The sequence below is a fragment of the Phaseolus vulgaris genome, chromosome 10 (assembly GCF_051622355.1).
Source record: "Phaseolus vulgaris cultivar YP4 chromosome 10, ASM5162235v1, whole genome shotgun sequence".
Classification (NCBI taxonomy): Eukaryota; Viridiplantae; Streptophyta; class Magnoliopsida; order Fabales; family Fabaceae; genus Phaseolus; species Phaseolus vulgaris.
The window spans coordinates 39,354,306-39,369,212 of NC_143507.1; the positions used below are offsets into that span (position 1 = coordinate 39,354,306).

The 14,907-nt window shown below is 31.6% G+C and overlaps 4 protein-coding genes across 4 annotated transcripts; 2 read left to right on the plus strand and 2 right to left on the minus strand.

Annotated features, from left to right (window-relative positions):
- Positions 1-1,591: 1,591 nt before the first annotated feature.
- LOC137819106 (copper ion binding protein) lies at positions 1,592-2,684 on the minus strand. Its single transcript, XM_068622847.1, has one exon. The coding sequence runs from the start codon at positions 2,474-2,476 to the stop codon at positions 1,751-1,753; it is 726 nt and encodes a 241-aa protein (XP_068478948.1). The 5' UTR covers positions 2,477-2,684; the 3' UTR covers positions 1,592-1,750.
- Positions 2,685-2,875: 191 nt separating this feature from the next.
- Positions 2,876-5,383, plus strand: LOC137819107 (CURVATURE THYLAKOID 1A-like protein). The gene is made up of 5 exons (XM_068622849.2): positions 2,876-3,198; positions 4,219-4,313; positions 4,500-4,607; positions 4,744-4,815; positions 5,100-5,383. Exons 1-5 carry the CDS (start codon positions 3,054-3,056, stop codon positions 5,163-5,165), a joined length of 486 nt encoding a protein of 161 aa, XP_068478950.1. The 5' UTR covers positions 2,876-3,053; the 3' UTR covers positions 5,166-5,383.
- Positions 5,384-10,202: 4,819 nt separating this feature from the next.
- Positions 10,203-11,274, plus strand: LOC137818737 (uncharacterized). Its single transcript, XM_068622317.2, has one exon. It carries the CDS (start codon positions 10,312-10,314, stop codon positions 11,197-11,199), a length of 888 nt encoding a protein of 295 aa, XP_068478418.1. The 5' UTR covers positions 10,203-10,311; the 3' UTR covers positions 11,200-11,274.
- Positions 11,275-11,466: 192 nt separating this feature from the next.
- LOC137819501 (GDSL esterase/lipase At4g01130) lies at positions 11,467-14,420 on the minus strand. Its single transcript, XM_068623375.2, has 5 exons — positions 14,052-14,420; positions 13,725-13,934; positions 13,443-13,633; positions 12,252-12,525; positions 11,467-12,039 (listed from the first exon to the last, which is right to left on the minus strand). Exons 1-5 carry the CDS (start codon positions 14,368-14,370, stop codon positions 11,795-11,797), a joined length of 1,239 nt encoding a protein of 412 aa, XP_068479476.2. The 5' UTR covers positions 14,371-14,420; the 3' UTR covers positions 11,467-11,794.
- Between the last annotated feature and the right edge of the window lie 487 nt (positions 14,421-14,907).

A 14,907-nucleotide genomic window follows, 5' to 3' on the forward strand; every position in this document is an offset into this window, starting at 1 on the left:
AATACTCTTGTATGGCCTTAAAAAAATGAGAGAATGAAACTTATCAAAAAAAAACTAAGACATCATGTCTCTTGCATTATAGAAAATTATCTTTAAAACTATGTCAACAAATATAAACAATTATAGTTATTTGAAATTTAAATTTTGTATATTAAGGTAGTTTGAACAAGATTTTAAGAGTAGAAATGAAAAAGAAAATTAAATGATTTTTTTATAAATTAAAATGAAATTATTTATAAATTTAGATTATTTTATTGACAAATCAAAAATAAGAATTTAGATAAAATATAGAGAAGAACTTTTACAAATTATTTTATATGTTAACTAATTTTAATTTATAAAAATCATTTTTTCTCTTAAGTTCTTTCATAAAAAATGTTTATAAATAAATTTAACGAAACATATCTTAGAAAGGTAATTGAGAAAAGGCCATGTTTAAGATATTTCAAATTATTGTCAGGATAAATCAGAAAAAAACAAATTCTTTTAAATAGATTAAATGAAAATAAATTTGAAATAATTTATTTCCACTTATTATTTTAAAAAACTCTCAATAAAAATTAAAACTTTGAAATTTATAATTTGTGTATGTGTATTTAAATTAATTGTAGAAAGAATTTATTAGCTTTTCGTGTATTTTTCAAAAGTTTATTTAGTATATAAGAACATTTCCTTTATGGTGATTACAATATTTAAAGTTGATGGCTTAGGGATAAGAGGTTTAAAACCTTAAATGAGAAGTATTATCAATGTTTTTTTTATATCATTCAGATTATAGTCTAAGAATTAATTTAATCCAAATGCAAAAGACATGTTAAAAGACAACCTCTAACCTCTGCCAAAATTGCTTGCAAAAGTATAGAAACCAAAACTGTTTTTAGTTTATTTTTTATCGAAGTATGATAATTTTATAAGTTAATTATCAAAATGAATTGGCTAAACTTACCTCAATTTATCCATTTCGATAACTTACAGAGTTTATGTACAGGAAACTGACAAGCAAAGAACTGGTCTATAAAAGAATTTAGATTGCAAAATTTAGTTGATCCATCCCTCAGAAACTATTAGCACCAAGCTGTAATTTAGGGCTTGTAATGTGCCAAAATTGCATAATCAGCCAGTGCAATGACTGGTTTCAGCCAGCAGCTACAACATCAGCTCTATGATTTGTATCCAGTAGTTAATGCAGTGTGCACCAGAATTTGGTTTGTTCTCAGAGAAATCATTCTCATTCTCTGCACTTTTATCATTAGACGGTCAATTGGTTTACACAATTCAAAACCTAATCCTTTCAAATTGTTCATCGAAAAACAAGGTGAAATGAGACAGAAACTTGCAACAACTAATGTGTAAATGTAATGAATTGAAATAAAATCACGATACCATTAGAAGATTTCATCCGATACCTCAAAATGAGAGAAAACAAAACAAAATCATCGTCACATTTCACTTCATTCAATTTCATCAAACTTCAAGCCATCTAAATCGGCTAACAATAATTGCATCGCATACCTCTAAACAATAACAAGTTGGTTCCATCTCAATCCATCCCATATGATCAATGAACAAACTCTCAAAATAACAACACACAGCAATCAAAAACATCAGACTAAATATATTTCATTGCCATCACATTACATTCTATTTCAATCAGTCCAATTACCAACCAACATTATTTGCTATTCCATGCCATTCCACCAAACAGTGGACAAAATTCACAAACAAAACCAATTCCATTCCAATACAAAAATCACCTAATCTTCTCCATCCCACTGATCTTGTTAGCAGCTTCCCTAACCTGCTCAATGTAACCCTCAATAGGAGGAGTGAGAGTAGCCATAAACCTATTAACAGGAAAAGGACTCAAATCAGGAACCAAAGCAGCCTCTCTCAAACCTTCAGGCAAAGCCTCAATGGCCTCCTTTTTCATCTTCAAAAGGTTCGATTCCGCAGCCTGTCTCGCCCTATGCTTCCTCATCAAAACCCTACTATATTCCTTCGCCAACCTCCTCCCATCTTCAACCGTTAACTCATACTTGGGCAACTTCTCCTCATCCACCAACCCCAGTGAGATATAGTCCAACCCTGGTGTCCCAATTATCGTGGGTTTCTCCGAAACCTTAATTTTGTTGTTTTTCTTTCTCATCATATCGATTTCCCGCTGCCGTTCCTTGCCGATGAGCCCCATCTTCTCGCGCTCCGCTTCGCGCTCGCGCTGCCGCGGGGTGAGGTAGCGGACCGGGGTGGGGGCCTGAAGACACCGCTCGTATAGATTCTCGCGCTCTTGGCGCTCGCGCGACATGGGTGGCTCAACGATTTGGGATGCGGATCCGGATTTCTTGATGGTGATGCGGGAGCGTTTCAGGGCTTGGCCCGCTTTGATCTTTGCCTTGCCCTTCGCAGTGCCGCTCACGGAGCAGCGCTGGATGAGGTGGTACCCGGAGAGAAAAGGGTTCGGCTTTGCGAGGCGGAGCATAATTCCGGTGACGGGTCAGTGGCGGTTTGTTCTCAACGGACGAGGAGGGTGGTGGTTTGAAGTGAGGTGAGTGTGGGTTACAGAGGTAGGGCAAGGAAGAGCAAGGGGAGTGTGATGGCTGGATAATGGGCCGCCCAAAAAGGAAAATTTAAATGGGCCGGCCCAAAATAATTTTTCAATGGGCTGGCCCAGCATAAAGGACCCAGCTTTCTTGGAGTATTGAAGTGAAGCAATTGTATTTAGTAGGTATAAGTGTAAGCTTGGTAGGGTTGATTTTGGGAGGAGTTGAAATTTTGATTGGGATGTGGATTTAGAAGATAGGGAAGTGGCCAATGAGGGAGCGAGGTTAGTCCACGTGTCAATAGGGTGGAATAGGTCTACCAGATTGTTTATGGTAGTGGATAACAAGTCAGTGTAAGCAACATCTTCTTCGCTTCTTTCTTTTATTTTTTTCTAAAAATAAATATATTTGAATAACAAAGTGAGACCAACCAAAGTGCCAAATTTCTTGGTTTGGGGATAGATAGAGTGTTACCCATCACACTATTCTCATTTCTCACATTAATTAATACTAATAATGGCAGCGGCGGCGGCGGCAGTGACGGTGCTACTCCCTCGGGTTCCAACCACCACCAACGTTACCCGCTGTTCAGCTTTGCCTTCTCTGCCTCCACGTGTCACCAGCACCACCTTGTTCTCACCTTCCGTCAACCACTTTTCAGGTTCTCTTTTTCCTTGTTGGTCTTGTTACATGTTTCAAAAAATTTAATCTTCAGGAATACTACGTTTTCTAGGAAGGTGTTTCAAAAATTTGTTAAAAAGAAAAAGAAAAAAGCGCCTTTTTTTTTTTTACAATTGATATGCATTTGCTTTTTCTCTCGTTTTTAATTTGGTATGCCATTCTCCTTGTTGGTCTTGATTTTCAAATCTTGTTTCCTCCCAAGTTAATGTACAAAAAGGTGTAAACTTTGGTGGCTCCAAAGAATTGGGTAGAAATGTTTTAATTGGAGTGATTTGATTTACTAATGGGGTTAGACTTCAATGAAGTGACGAACTGTTTTCAAATTCCTTTTGGGTGATGCCAATGTTTAGTTTCCGACCGCGAAGATTGGTTTCAGAATAAAATGAAAAAGGGAAAAGGGTTTCAGTTACATAAACTCATGAAGTATTCTGCATTATTATTGTCATATATAGTATGTTTGTATTTTTACATTGTTATATCTTTAATTTGAGGCCTGTCGGTGCTAATAAGCTGTTGTCCAATTCTTTTATCTTGTTCTCTCATGAAATAATTTATCTCACTTCCTCTTTTATGTGTTTTAATCCTTATTAACTGATTAAGAAGGATTGTTACGTACGTATCTAGCTTGAACTTATTCCATGTTTTGATCATCCCTGTCCAAGGTGATGCTCATTGTGTAATGAAACACTTCTGCATTTTGAAATTGATGAGGGTGGTAAACATCTTGTATTGAATGGATACACCTGGCTAAATCAAAGTTTAATCCAGAAAGTTAAGCTAGTTTCTGCAATGTGAATGGGCCAATTCATGCCCACCACCAATTAATACTTGTCCAAGGGTCTTAGACTTAGTTACTTGGTTAAGCCTTTCAATGCCCTTCCTACCTTTAGGACTAGTAATTCTTCTGTTGCTTATTCATTGTTCATGTTATTGTTTCTTTTCTTTTTTTTATTCATTTATCTAATAATAATTCTAAGTTGATGTTTCTTTCCTTTTTCAGTGTCCCGAAAATCTTTTCTGCTTCAGACCAGAGCTTCTTCAGAGGAATCATCCTCAGTAGATGCCAATGAGTTGTTCACAGATTTGAAGGAAAAGGCAAGAAGTTTACTACTTGGATGATTTCAGCAATTTGGTTTTGTCATGAACTTCCTTTTAACAAATCCACAAGCATGCGCAATGTTTGGTTCAAACTCATTTTCTTCCCCTTCCCCTTCCCTCTGAGCAAACAGTATGTTTAGTTTTAACCAAGTGGAAATAATATCCTCCATTTATCATAATCAGTGGGATGCTGTTGAAAACAAGTCCACAGTGCTTATTTATGGTGGTGGGGCTTTAGTTGCTGTTTGGCTCTCTTCGATTCTCGTGAGCGCAATCAACTCAGTTCCCTTGGTAAGCCATCACTCTTGGTGAATATAATTCACTTTTACCTTATTGTATTGTCACTTCTGGTTATATATGTTTGAGTTCATAAGCTATATAAAAAACCTTGGTGAACCATTCTGAAATACTACTGTTTATGTTTCAGCTTCCAAAGATTCTGGAGTTGGTAGGTCTAGGATACACTGGATGGTTTGTCTACCGATACCTTCTGTTCAAGGTAAGTAATACACATCATGAATACTTCACTATGTTAGATTTTAGAACATAAGATTTTACCATGCCTTCAGATTGCATTGGTGTTAACACAGTTGTACGTTTTGTTTTCATTTTTTTCCTTTCTGGTGCTATGATGTTTTGTTATGGGGCAAATGAGCTATTGAATAAATTCAAAAGTGATTGAATGATCACTTTTACCAAGAGATATGCTTACCCTTTTATACCTCTGCAACACGTCTTATTCAGTGTTCATCTTACAAGTAATTTATGTGTATTTCTATACAGTCTAGCAGGAAGGAGCTAGCTACAGACATTGAGGTACTGAAGAAGAAAATTACTGGAACTGAATAGAATGGTGTTGGCAAGTACCAAGTGAAGTTTATCTTCTGTGAGCACCATTTGTTTTTGTTTGCTCTTATCTGCTGTGTAAGAGTGGTATGTATCCCTTGGTGTAGAATAGAATTCCTCTCTACCTCTATTACCCCTGTAATGAACCCATTTCATTGTTAAAATAATGTAGCAAATTTTATGTATATGGCTCTGAATGGAAACCATTATCTTTTCACTTCTTCCCTGTGTAAGAAATTTAAGTCATATATGAGTATAGAATGAGGAATTATATCTTATATGGGACCAATTGTTCTGTGTCTAGACCACTTGTAGTTTTTAAAGCAGATAATTTGCTAAAATTGAAACTTTAATGGTGTGGATGCCTATGATGTGAGAGAGTGGATTCGATAGGAAAGTTTGAAAAAAATTAGGTTGTTCGGATTAAGGTATATAAAGTGGATTTATAGGAAAATTTCATTGAGAGTGTGGATTTGATAGAAAAGTGTGAAAAAAAGTAAGATTGTTCGGATTAAGGTATATAAAATGGATTTATGGGAAAATTTTATTGGGTGAGTGAGTGATGAAATGGTTTAAGAGAATTTTTAACTTTTTTTAAAAGGTTTAAAATGTAAGTTTACAAAATTACTTTTATCTTTAAAAATATTTGAATAATAAAATATGAAATATATATATATATATATATGTAAATTTTAGTTAATTAAAAAATTATATATTATTTTTTATATAGTTAAATTTCTATTTAAAAAAATATGAGTTACTTAATATTGTAAAAAGGTAATAAAAATAATTTTTTTCTTTATAATAAAAATTGTAATATTAAAAATTATAAGAAATATTTAATTATCCATGTCTTATGTTAGGGTGTAGACTTTATACCTAGATCACTTTAATATTTTGGAATTTGAGAATGGGTTAGGGTTATGCTTATAATTTCAATTACTATTATAACTAATTATAATATCGAGAAATAGATTTTTATACAATAGAAAAATAATAATATTAAAACAATATTCTTAAAATAATAGCAATTATATATAAATATCTAACTTAAAAAATATAAATGATTTATTAAATAAAATAGAATGGAATTTAAATATTTATAATTATAAAATTTTAATTAAAAAATAATTTTTATACTATATTTAAATAATATTATTTTTTTTATAAATAATATTATTATTATATAATTTTTTTTATCATAGATAATTATGTTTTTTTTATTATATAAATTTATTTAATATTATTTTATTTATATTATATATAATCCATTTTCCGTTTAACATATAATCTATATATAATTGATTATATTTTACTTAATATATGTTTTATTATTATTATATAAATTTATTTATTTTTATTTTATTAATATATCTATAAATTATTGTAGTTGGATAAGAAATAATTTGGATAAAAAAAATATATTAATTAAAGTAAACTTTGTGTAAATATAAAGGGTATCATGGTAAAATAATTCTTTCTTTCATGCTTAATCAGTGCCGCAACTGGAAACAACCAGGGACAATGAATGCTATAGACATTTTGAAAAAAAAGCATAATGTAAGTGGGAAATTTACAAATTACAATTTTACATAATTTAGAAATTTAGCATTTTTTTGTTATTTTTAACTACTGTCCATATAAAAAAAATCATATTTTTACTTAATTATATATTTTTATCGTTTTCATAAATTAATTATAAAAAGTGATTTATTTTACATGTGGATGGAAATATTTTTGTGTGTGTACATTTTAAGGTAATTTTACTCTATACATGGTATGACATTAATTGTAAAAAAAATAAATGATCTGGAATTTAGATGATTAACCCCTTCATTCATAAGATGGGATATTAGTATGCACCTATCACTACAACACCCTGAAAAAAAAAACTATTTACTCTATACTCTTTTTGTTATGAAAATAATTTTGTTTGAGGTAATGAATAGAATTACTTCTTTCATGCAAATGGTTTTTTATCAAAAAAAAGTTAACAACAAACTAGTATTTTATCTTATACATTGCTTTTGGGACAAAGTTTATTTGCATATAATCAAAATACAGAATAAATAAAACTAATATATAAATTATACTATAATTAAAATTTATAATAGATAAAATCTTTGAATAAATAAATTATATTATCAATTCACAATGGAGAAATTAAATTATAATTTTATCTATTAAGACTTTCTTTTAAAGAAACTATTAAAATATAATTTAGAAACAGGAATAAGTGTGAGCAGAATGAATGATATACAATTTTTTTTTTATAACTATTGTTGTTATATCTTTTTTGTCAGCTAATTTTTTTATATCCATTTTATGATTCTTTTTCACATGTAGGGAGACAGTGACTCAGTCTTCCTGATCGAGTTGACCAAGATCCACGGACAGTCTCGTCAATCGACAGATATAACCATTAATACTTAAACCAATGTCAGTGAAGCTAAACTACCATTAAGAATTAGGTAATACAACCATAAGTGTGATTCATTCCACTAATCAGATCCAATGAGGTAAGTCCATTAAAATAATATAAATAGCATACATTCAAAGGAAGAATGTGCGTCATTATCACTATACACATGAACACCATTTTTACCGACTTGAGCGTCGGAGTGACTTCTGCAGGTACCTTCCCCATTTGGCATTCACCCGAGACTGAGAGCCGAAGGAGTAGCGTGAACACAGTGAAACCCCAACGAAGGAAAGAGAAAAACGAAGACTTCAATAGTTCTCTATGTCCATCTCCCTAGCAGAAACAACACACATCTCTAATCAAACGCCATTAAATGTGAAATAATATATGATTCACAAATGAAGTTTATATATCTCTAGAACCTCAGCAATACTTCGGCAACGTAACCTACTCTGTCACCCTACTCTGCACAACTACAAAGATCCTGCACTAGCACCTGAGATGAATGAAGAAGATAAACTAACAAAGAAACTCCAGTACCCCTTTTCAAATAATAGGTCAAGATCAGTTTTGAGATTTTCAAAATTGTGGGGGACGATGGAAGAAGAAGCCTAAACATTTTGTATAATAGCCCCAAAAAATTATACTCGATCCATTTACGACCCAACCTATTCATGATTACTCACATTTGTTCGCCTAAAAAATTCACCTAATTATAATTATAATCTTAGATTGAAATTTAATTTTTTTTAATTTATTATATAAACAATTCAAACTCTTGGTACTGATAGATAAAAGTAATCTTAAAATTAATAAAACTTGAAATTTATAAGGATTGAAGAGTAAATTATTATGACATTTTTAATTTTACAATTTATTATATACTCTTAATTTTTATTTTATTCTGCATTCTGTATTTAATTCTTAATTCTAAAATTTTAATTTGTTATATATGTGTTGCTTAATATATAAGAAAGATTATTTTTTTTCTTATTTTAAAAGCAACTATTTTAAATGTTATGTGATCAAGTTAGAAATAAGTTAATATTTTTAGAATTATATATCAAGTAAATTCGACCGCTTTAACACCAAGTTGATCAACTCTAGTTAACTTATTTTTACAACTATACATCTTGTTATGAATAACTTATTTTAAATACAAATGTGTTGTAAGTAATGTATTCAATAAAATACTAAATATTTGTAATTAATTAACCACATATATATAATCTAACAAATTTTTTTGAAGATTTTTCTTTCAAACTACTTTACTATTTTCCTTTTTTTTTCTTTAACCTAAAATCCTCATTAACATTATTGTCATTCTAATTTCTTAAAAAAATATTATTTTGACATCCACCTTTTGCATTACTCCAAATTACACATTTCAAATGATAGTTATGAAATGTAAAAGAATATTTTTGTCATTTGAAGAAGTGTAATTTAGAGCCAGAGGTGTCAAATTATCATTGCTCAATTTCTTAATATACAATGTCGCCACAATGCGTATTCCTAAAATTTGAAGATCCAGTTTAACAATGTTTATATTTTGAACAAAATTTAGTTATATAATTTGTAAAAAAAAAAATATTTTTATAAATATCCACTGTTTTGCTAATGGCTAATTTTAATATTTAAAGAGAAGACTTCTCCTTTACCCATTTTTTTTCTAAATTAAAACCTGGAATTTTACTTAAAGAATATAAGCTAAATTTTAGCCTAACCAATGCCATCTTAGCAAATAATTAACATATATTTAACCTCACTACACTAATTACACCTAGACCAATGAGAATTATACTAGTAATTTGAAACTCACAAACTAATTTGTCATTCCAACAATGGTTTACCTAAAATAGGCATTGGAGGTGCATGCCTTTCGCCCCATGTTTTGTACCAGACTGTTCCACCCAAGTCCTGGTTGGCACAGGTGTTTACCAACTCATTCTTTCCCTTTTCTCTCCTTGACCAAAACTCTAAATATAATGCATGTAGGACCAAACATGTACCTCAATTAATATCCTTCTTCTTCAACAATCCAATAATTAATAATGACAAATGGTTAATAACAAAATAACACCCTATTAGGCATCACCAACTCTGAAAGGTTCCATGCCCCTTTTCATTTCTTGACCAATGTCATCACAATACAGCATATAGCCACATACACCTCTCATTTCTAGCCACAACAAACCTCAACAGGATCTCCACATGCATATAACAAGACTTCAAGAATTCAGACTTGTGTTCTTGTTCCTTTTTGGAACCTAATCATATTTTAAGGTGGTACACATTTAACTTCTCAACCAAATCCATAAAGTGTCTCCATAACGTTGCATCATCAAAGAACCTTGTACAAGTTTTCATATGTGTTATAAGAAACTCTTGTGTGAAGAAGGAAGAAAAGAAAGCCAAATGTGTTTGTTGTAAAGATATTCTGGTCTGTTGCACCTTCTCAACCAAAGTTTGGCATATACTTGGTTAGGGAAGGATTCTGATTGTGTGTTACATTTAGTTAGTATATTGTATTTCTTTAATCAAATTAGAATAGAAGAAAGTGGAGTTTGTGTCTGTGGTGAGAAAACTTCTCCTTCCTTCCATTGATGAGTAGTGAAATTACTACTGCATCGTAAAAGCTTCAATGGGTTTAGTGCATGCATGGATTTCAATGAGAATCATTCAAGAATTGAATATTAGAGACAAAAGAAGGCTTCTGGGGTGACATTCATGGGGTTTCATAGATGGTGGCAAGTTACATTGGTAATTGTGTGTCTGTTTTCATCATCTATTGTTGAAGGTTTGCAGACTTATTATGATCAGGAATCATTGGATTCCTTTCTTCGCATGCAAGCAAATAAAGAGATAAAAAATCCTAGAACAGGTGTTCTCTACAATGTTTCCATTCCTTCCAACTTAACAGGTATGGAAGTTTCAGTTGTTAGATTGCGCAGTTTTTCTTTATGGTCAAGAGGAATGAACTACAGTTTCTTCAACCTTCCACCACAAATTATGTCTCGACCAAGCCAGAAAAGAATAGCCATTTTGTATGAAAACTTAGGCAATTGTTCTTCTCATTACTACAATGTGCCTAACTACACAATGGTGGCTCCAGTTCTTGGTGTCATGGCTTACAGTTCTTCAGAATCAGCATTGGTGGGTGAGAAGATTAACTTTATCGTCCGTGGTGATCCCATCAAAATTTGGTTTCCTCATGTTGATGAACGTGGGAGAAAAGGCACTCCTATTTGTGCTAGGTTTACTGCTAAGGGGTTGGTGAAATTCAGAAACATGACTAAGCCATATGTTTGTGAAGTAAATAGACCAGGACATTACACTCTTGTAATTCCATCATTTTCTTCCCCAAATGAATTTCATACTCAGAGTCACGGCAAGAGATTCACCACATGGTGGGTGTTGGGGTTTGCAATAGGTTTCATTGGGTTGGTCATTTTGGCTTTGATCTTGTTAGCTTTGATTATGGAGGTCAAGAAGAGAAAAATAAGAAAAATGGAGAAAAACTCAGCTGGGGAAGAGCTTTTTGACACATTTTGGATTGGAGAAACTAAATTACCATTAGCTTCATCGCTTAGAACCCAGCCAATCCTTGAAAATTAAAATGTAATTAATATTTGGTGATCTAGTTTTCCTCCTTTCTCTCTTGTAGCACTTCTGATACTTTATGCAAACGAATGAGTACATAAATGTTATCTTTTTAACTTTGATCCTTATCAACAGAAACTATCCTATATTTATATAGTTACCACAAGTATCAGTAGCACTTTGATTTCATGTTCTGTTTGTACACGAAGTACCAGAGTTTTTGTGGCTTGATTTTTGTCTCACACCCTTTAGTTTTTCTTAAATTAATGAAAGTGACAATCATTAAAATTTAAGAAAATTTTATTGGAACTCAAATCAAAGCACTACAACACACTCATAACAACCTTTCAAGGAAGATAAATCAACTCTGGAAGCAAATTATCTTCTGCATAACATGAAGCAGGATAGTTCATATCACATACCATATACAACCAAAGTCCAACCTTTATATCATAATATGTTTTTTTCTCCAAACAATAAGTACCATGTTTTTGTTTGAACAGCTTCAAACAAGGATGAAAATCGAAACATTATTTAACAACTTGATAGTTGACTGTTTCAAAATAGTTAAATAGGTAAACAAGAAAGACCTTTACTTGCAAGCACTGGATCAACCAATAGGTTGTAGATCACAACGTTCATGGAGAGGGAAAGGGGGGTCAAAAAGAGAACCATTTAGAATAGCATGTGCAACAATCTTGTTTGCTGCTTCTGTGAAATGGATTCCATCCCAACTCACATATTCTTGGGGCTCAGCACAAGCACTTGCTAGCACATTACCACACAAAATTTTGGGATGAAAGTTGTGGTCACCCCCTCCATACCCACAACATGTTTTGGTAGCATACTTAAATCCTGTTCAAAGAAAACAAACATGAACCATTAACCAACTTTACACATGTTAAATCAGAATGGTTGGTGTATAATTGCAGCATATACAACTTGGTAATGAAATTAATTTTATGCATAAGCAACCATGATCATCATGTATAAGTAATTTCAACCATTCAAAATCAGCAGTTAGGATTACACATATAAACATGCAAAGGGAATGTGTTTGTTTGTACCATAAAGTGTGGGATGGTGAAAGAGCTCCAACAAAGCAGAGTGAGTGTCTACATGGATGAGGGAAACATCTGCTAATCTTTCTCTGGTTTGGCTCAATGTCCACTTCAACAATTTGTTATAGTAATTTACAACATTCTGGTAAGAAATCATGCATCCAAACTCATCAAAGTCAAAAGAACTAGCATGAGGAAGCTCCACCAAATATCCTGGATAGCATCCCACAGGACCAAGATTGAATACCATAAATGTGCGTGCCCCTAATGCATATAGCTCCTAAAAACATAATTTTTTTTTAGTACAACAAATTTATACAAAATGTTACATAATACAGAGGGTGTGTGTGCTGTAAAATATTGATAAGATAAAAGAAATTGAAAGAGAAATTAATGCAAAAAAATGTTATATGAATTTATTATATATACACACCCGAGTAATCTCTTCCAAGAAAAAATCAACTTTGAAAAGGCAATCAACTGATATTATGTTGTAGAATTCAAAAAACTAAAATTCTATGTTATTATCTAACTTGGAAGTTATCCTCCAACAAAAGAGAAAAAAAAATAGTTTTACGTTTACTATGTTTTTAAGTCCTTAAAATTGAGGAGTAAATAATTTTTGGTTGAATTATGTTTTTAATTCTTAAAACAAACAAAAAATATGATTTTGGTCCTCCAAATTTAAAATAGTTTATTCTAGTTTTTCAAATTAAAAAATGCGATTTTTATCTTATATAATAAATTTGAGAGACTAAAATAGTTTTTAAAAATCCTTTCAATTATTTAAATTTAATATTTTGAGATTAAAACCATATTTTAGTAAATGTGAGAGATTTTTTTTTTAATTTGAAAACCTAAAACTATATTCACTGTAAAATTTAAATATCAAAGACATAAATAAGTCCTAATTATGTTATATATCTAAAACTCTCTTTTTTTACACTGAATTCCTTTATATTCAAGCAAATGAGATTATTTTCTACTATGTAAGAAAATATTTTATAAGAAAAGTTTGTAGAGCTTAAGAAAACTTACCATTGACTTTTAGGGGTGGAAGGAGTATAATTGTTTAAGAAAGCTTTTTCTTAAGGATTGTGACATGAAATATATAATTTGCCAACAAGGTTGAATGAACATAACTCGAAAATGTTCCAAAAAATGACTGCATAACATGCAGAATATATATACTCAAACCTTGATAGCATCATTAATTTGTGAAACAATTTGAGGAAAGCTGTCCCTCACTCCATCAATACTACCAGTGGCTGCTATTTTGGAAGTGAGATCATTTTGGCCAATATAGAACATGTAAATAGCCTTTTTGAATATATCTGGTGAAGAAGGAATTTTAGTTCCTGAGGAACGACCAGATGATGATATAGTTCCTGTGGGGTGCATGAAAAGGAAGACTTATAGGTGAGTGCATTATTATTAGATAAAACAAATGTAAATTTGTAGTGACATTTTTCTGTGTACCTGTTTGATGAAGTTCATCAACTCTGGCTTTGAATTGCTTTATCTGACTGAGTTGAATGGAAAGGGAAAATGGACTGAGTCCACTGAGAAAGAAGGAAGCAATGGGGGGAATCACAGTGGAGGCTGAAGATGCAAAGTTAGCTCCATGACTATAGTCTGATCCAATAGACTCAAGATATGGACTCAAATGTGCAAGTCCAAGACCCTCAGCTGCATGTTCAATATCAAATATTAATCAATAGAATAAGGTAAAAACACTACATGACACATTCATTTCATTACAAATTTTTACAGTGCAAAATAGTGTTATAACAATTGGTTCATTACCAAGAAAATCAAGAATGAGCCTTCCATCAGAAGCACGACCAACTGGTTTTTTGAAATAAGTCATTCCATAGGAACCAGGCTGTGCAGGAAAAGCTGTATGAAACCCACCCGTATCCGAATTTGAATCCCCAAAATTGAAGATTGCCTCAAACTCACACACACAATAACTTGAATCAACCAAAGAAAATGCCACCATGCAAATTACTAAGATTTTTGAAAATCTGCATAAACTGTTGGATACCTTAAGGGTACCCATTTTGCTTATTTTTTCACTTTGACAAAGTTCTTCCACTGATAAAGGTAGCAAAGGGAGAGCCATATTATAGGAACTGCATGCTTCTCAAGATATAGCCAAACATTGAATAGGTTATTACAAAAGTTGACTAGTTAACAAACCTATGAATGATGAGCTTTGCTAAAACGCATATAAAGGGCTAAAAGCTTCCAACATATAAATTCATATGATTCTAGTAATAACTCATTTTTTTACTAAGAACTCTAAAGTTGTTACAAAATCTAATTCTGCTAAAAGGAGCTTAAGGATAATGACATTTATAAAAATATAGCATTATAGGGTCAATTCCTTTCTGTGTATTCGAAGCTAAATTATTCAATTAAGTAAACTAATGTTAACTATTTAACAAACACTAATGGTGATTTTTGAGATATTACTGCATACATACATATAGCAACACTTCAACCTATTTCTCTTCTCAAAAAGTGAAAGTGATCACTGTTATTTATTACTATTACTATTAAAAAAGTGAATTTTAAATTTAACTAAAGTAAAACTGATCTATAAGATATTTGCATTCATTTATACAATATAAAAAATATTTATATATAATAATTGTGG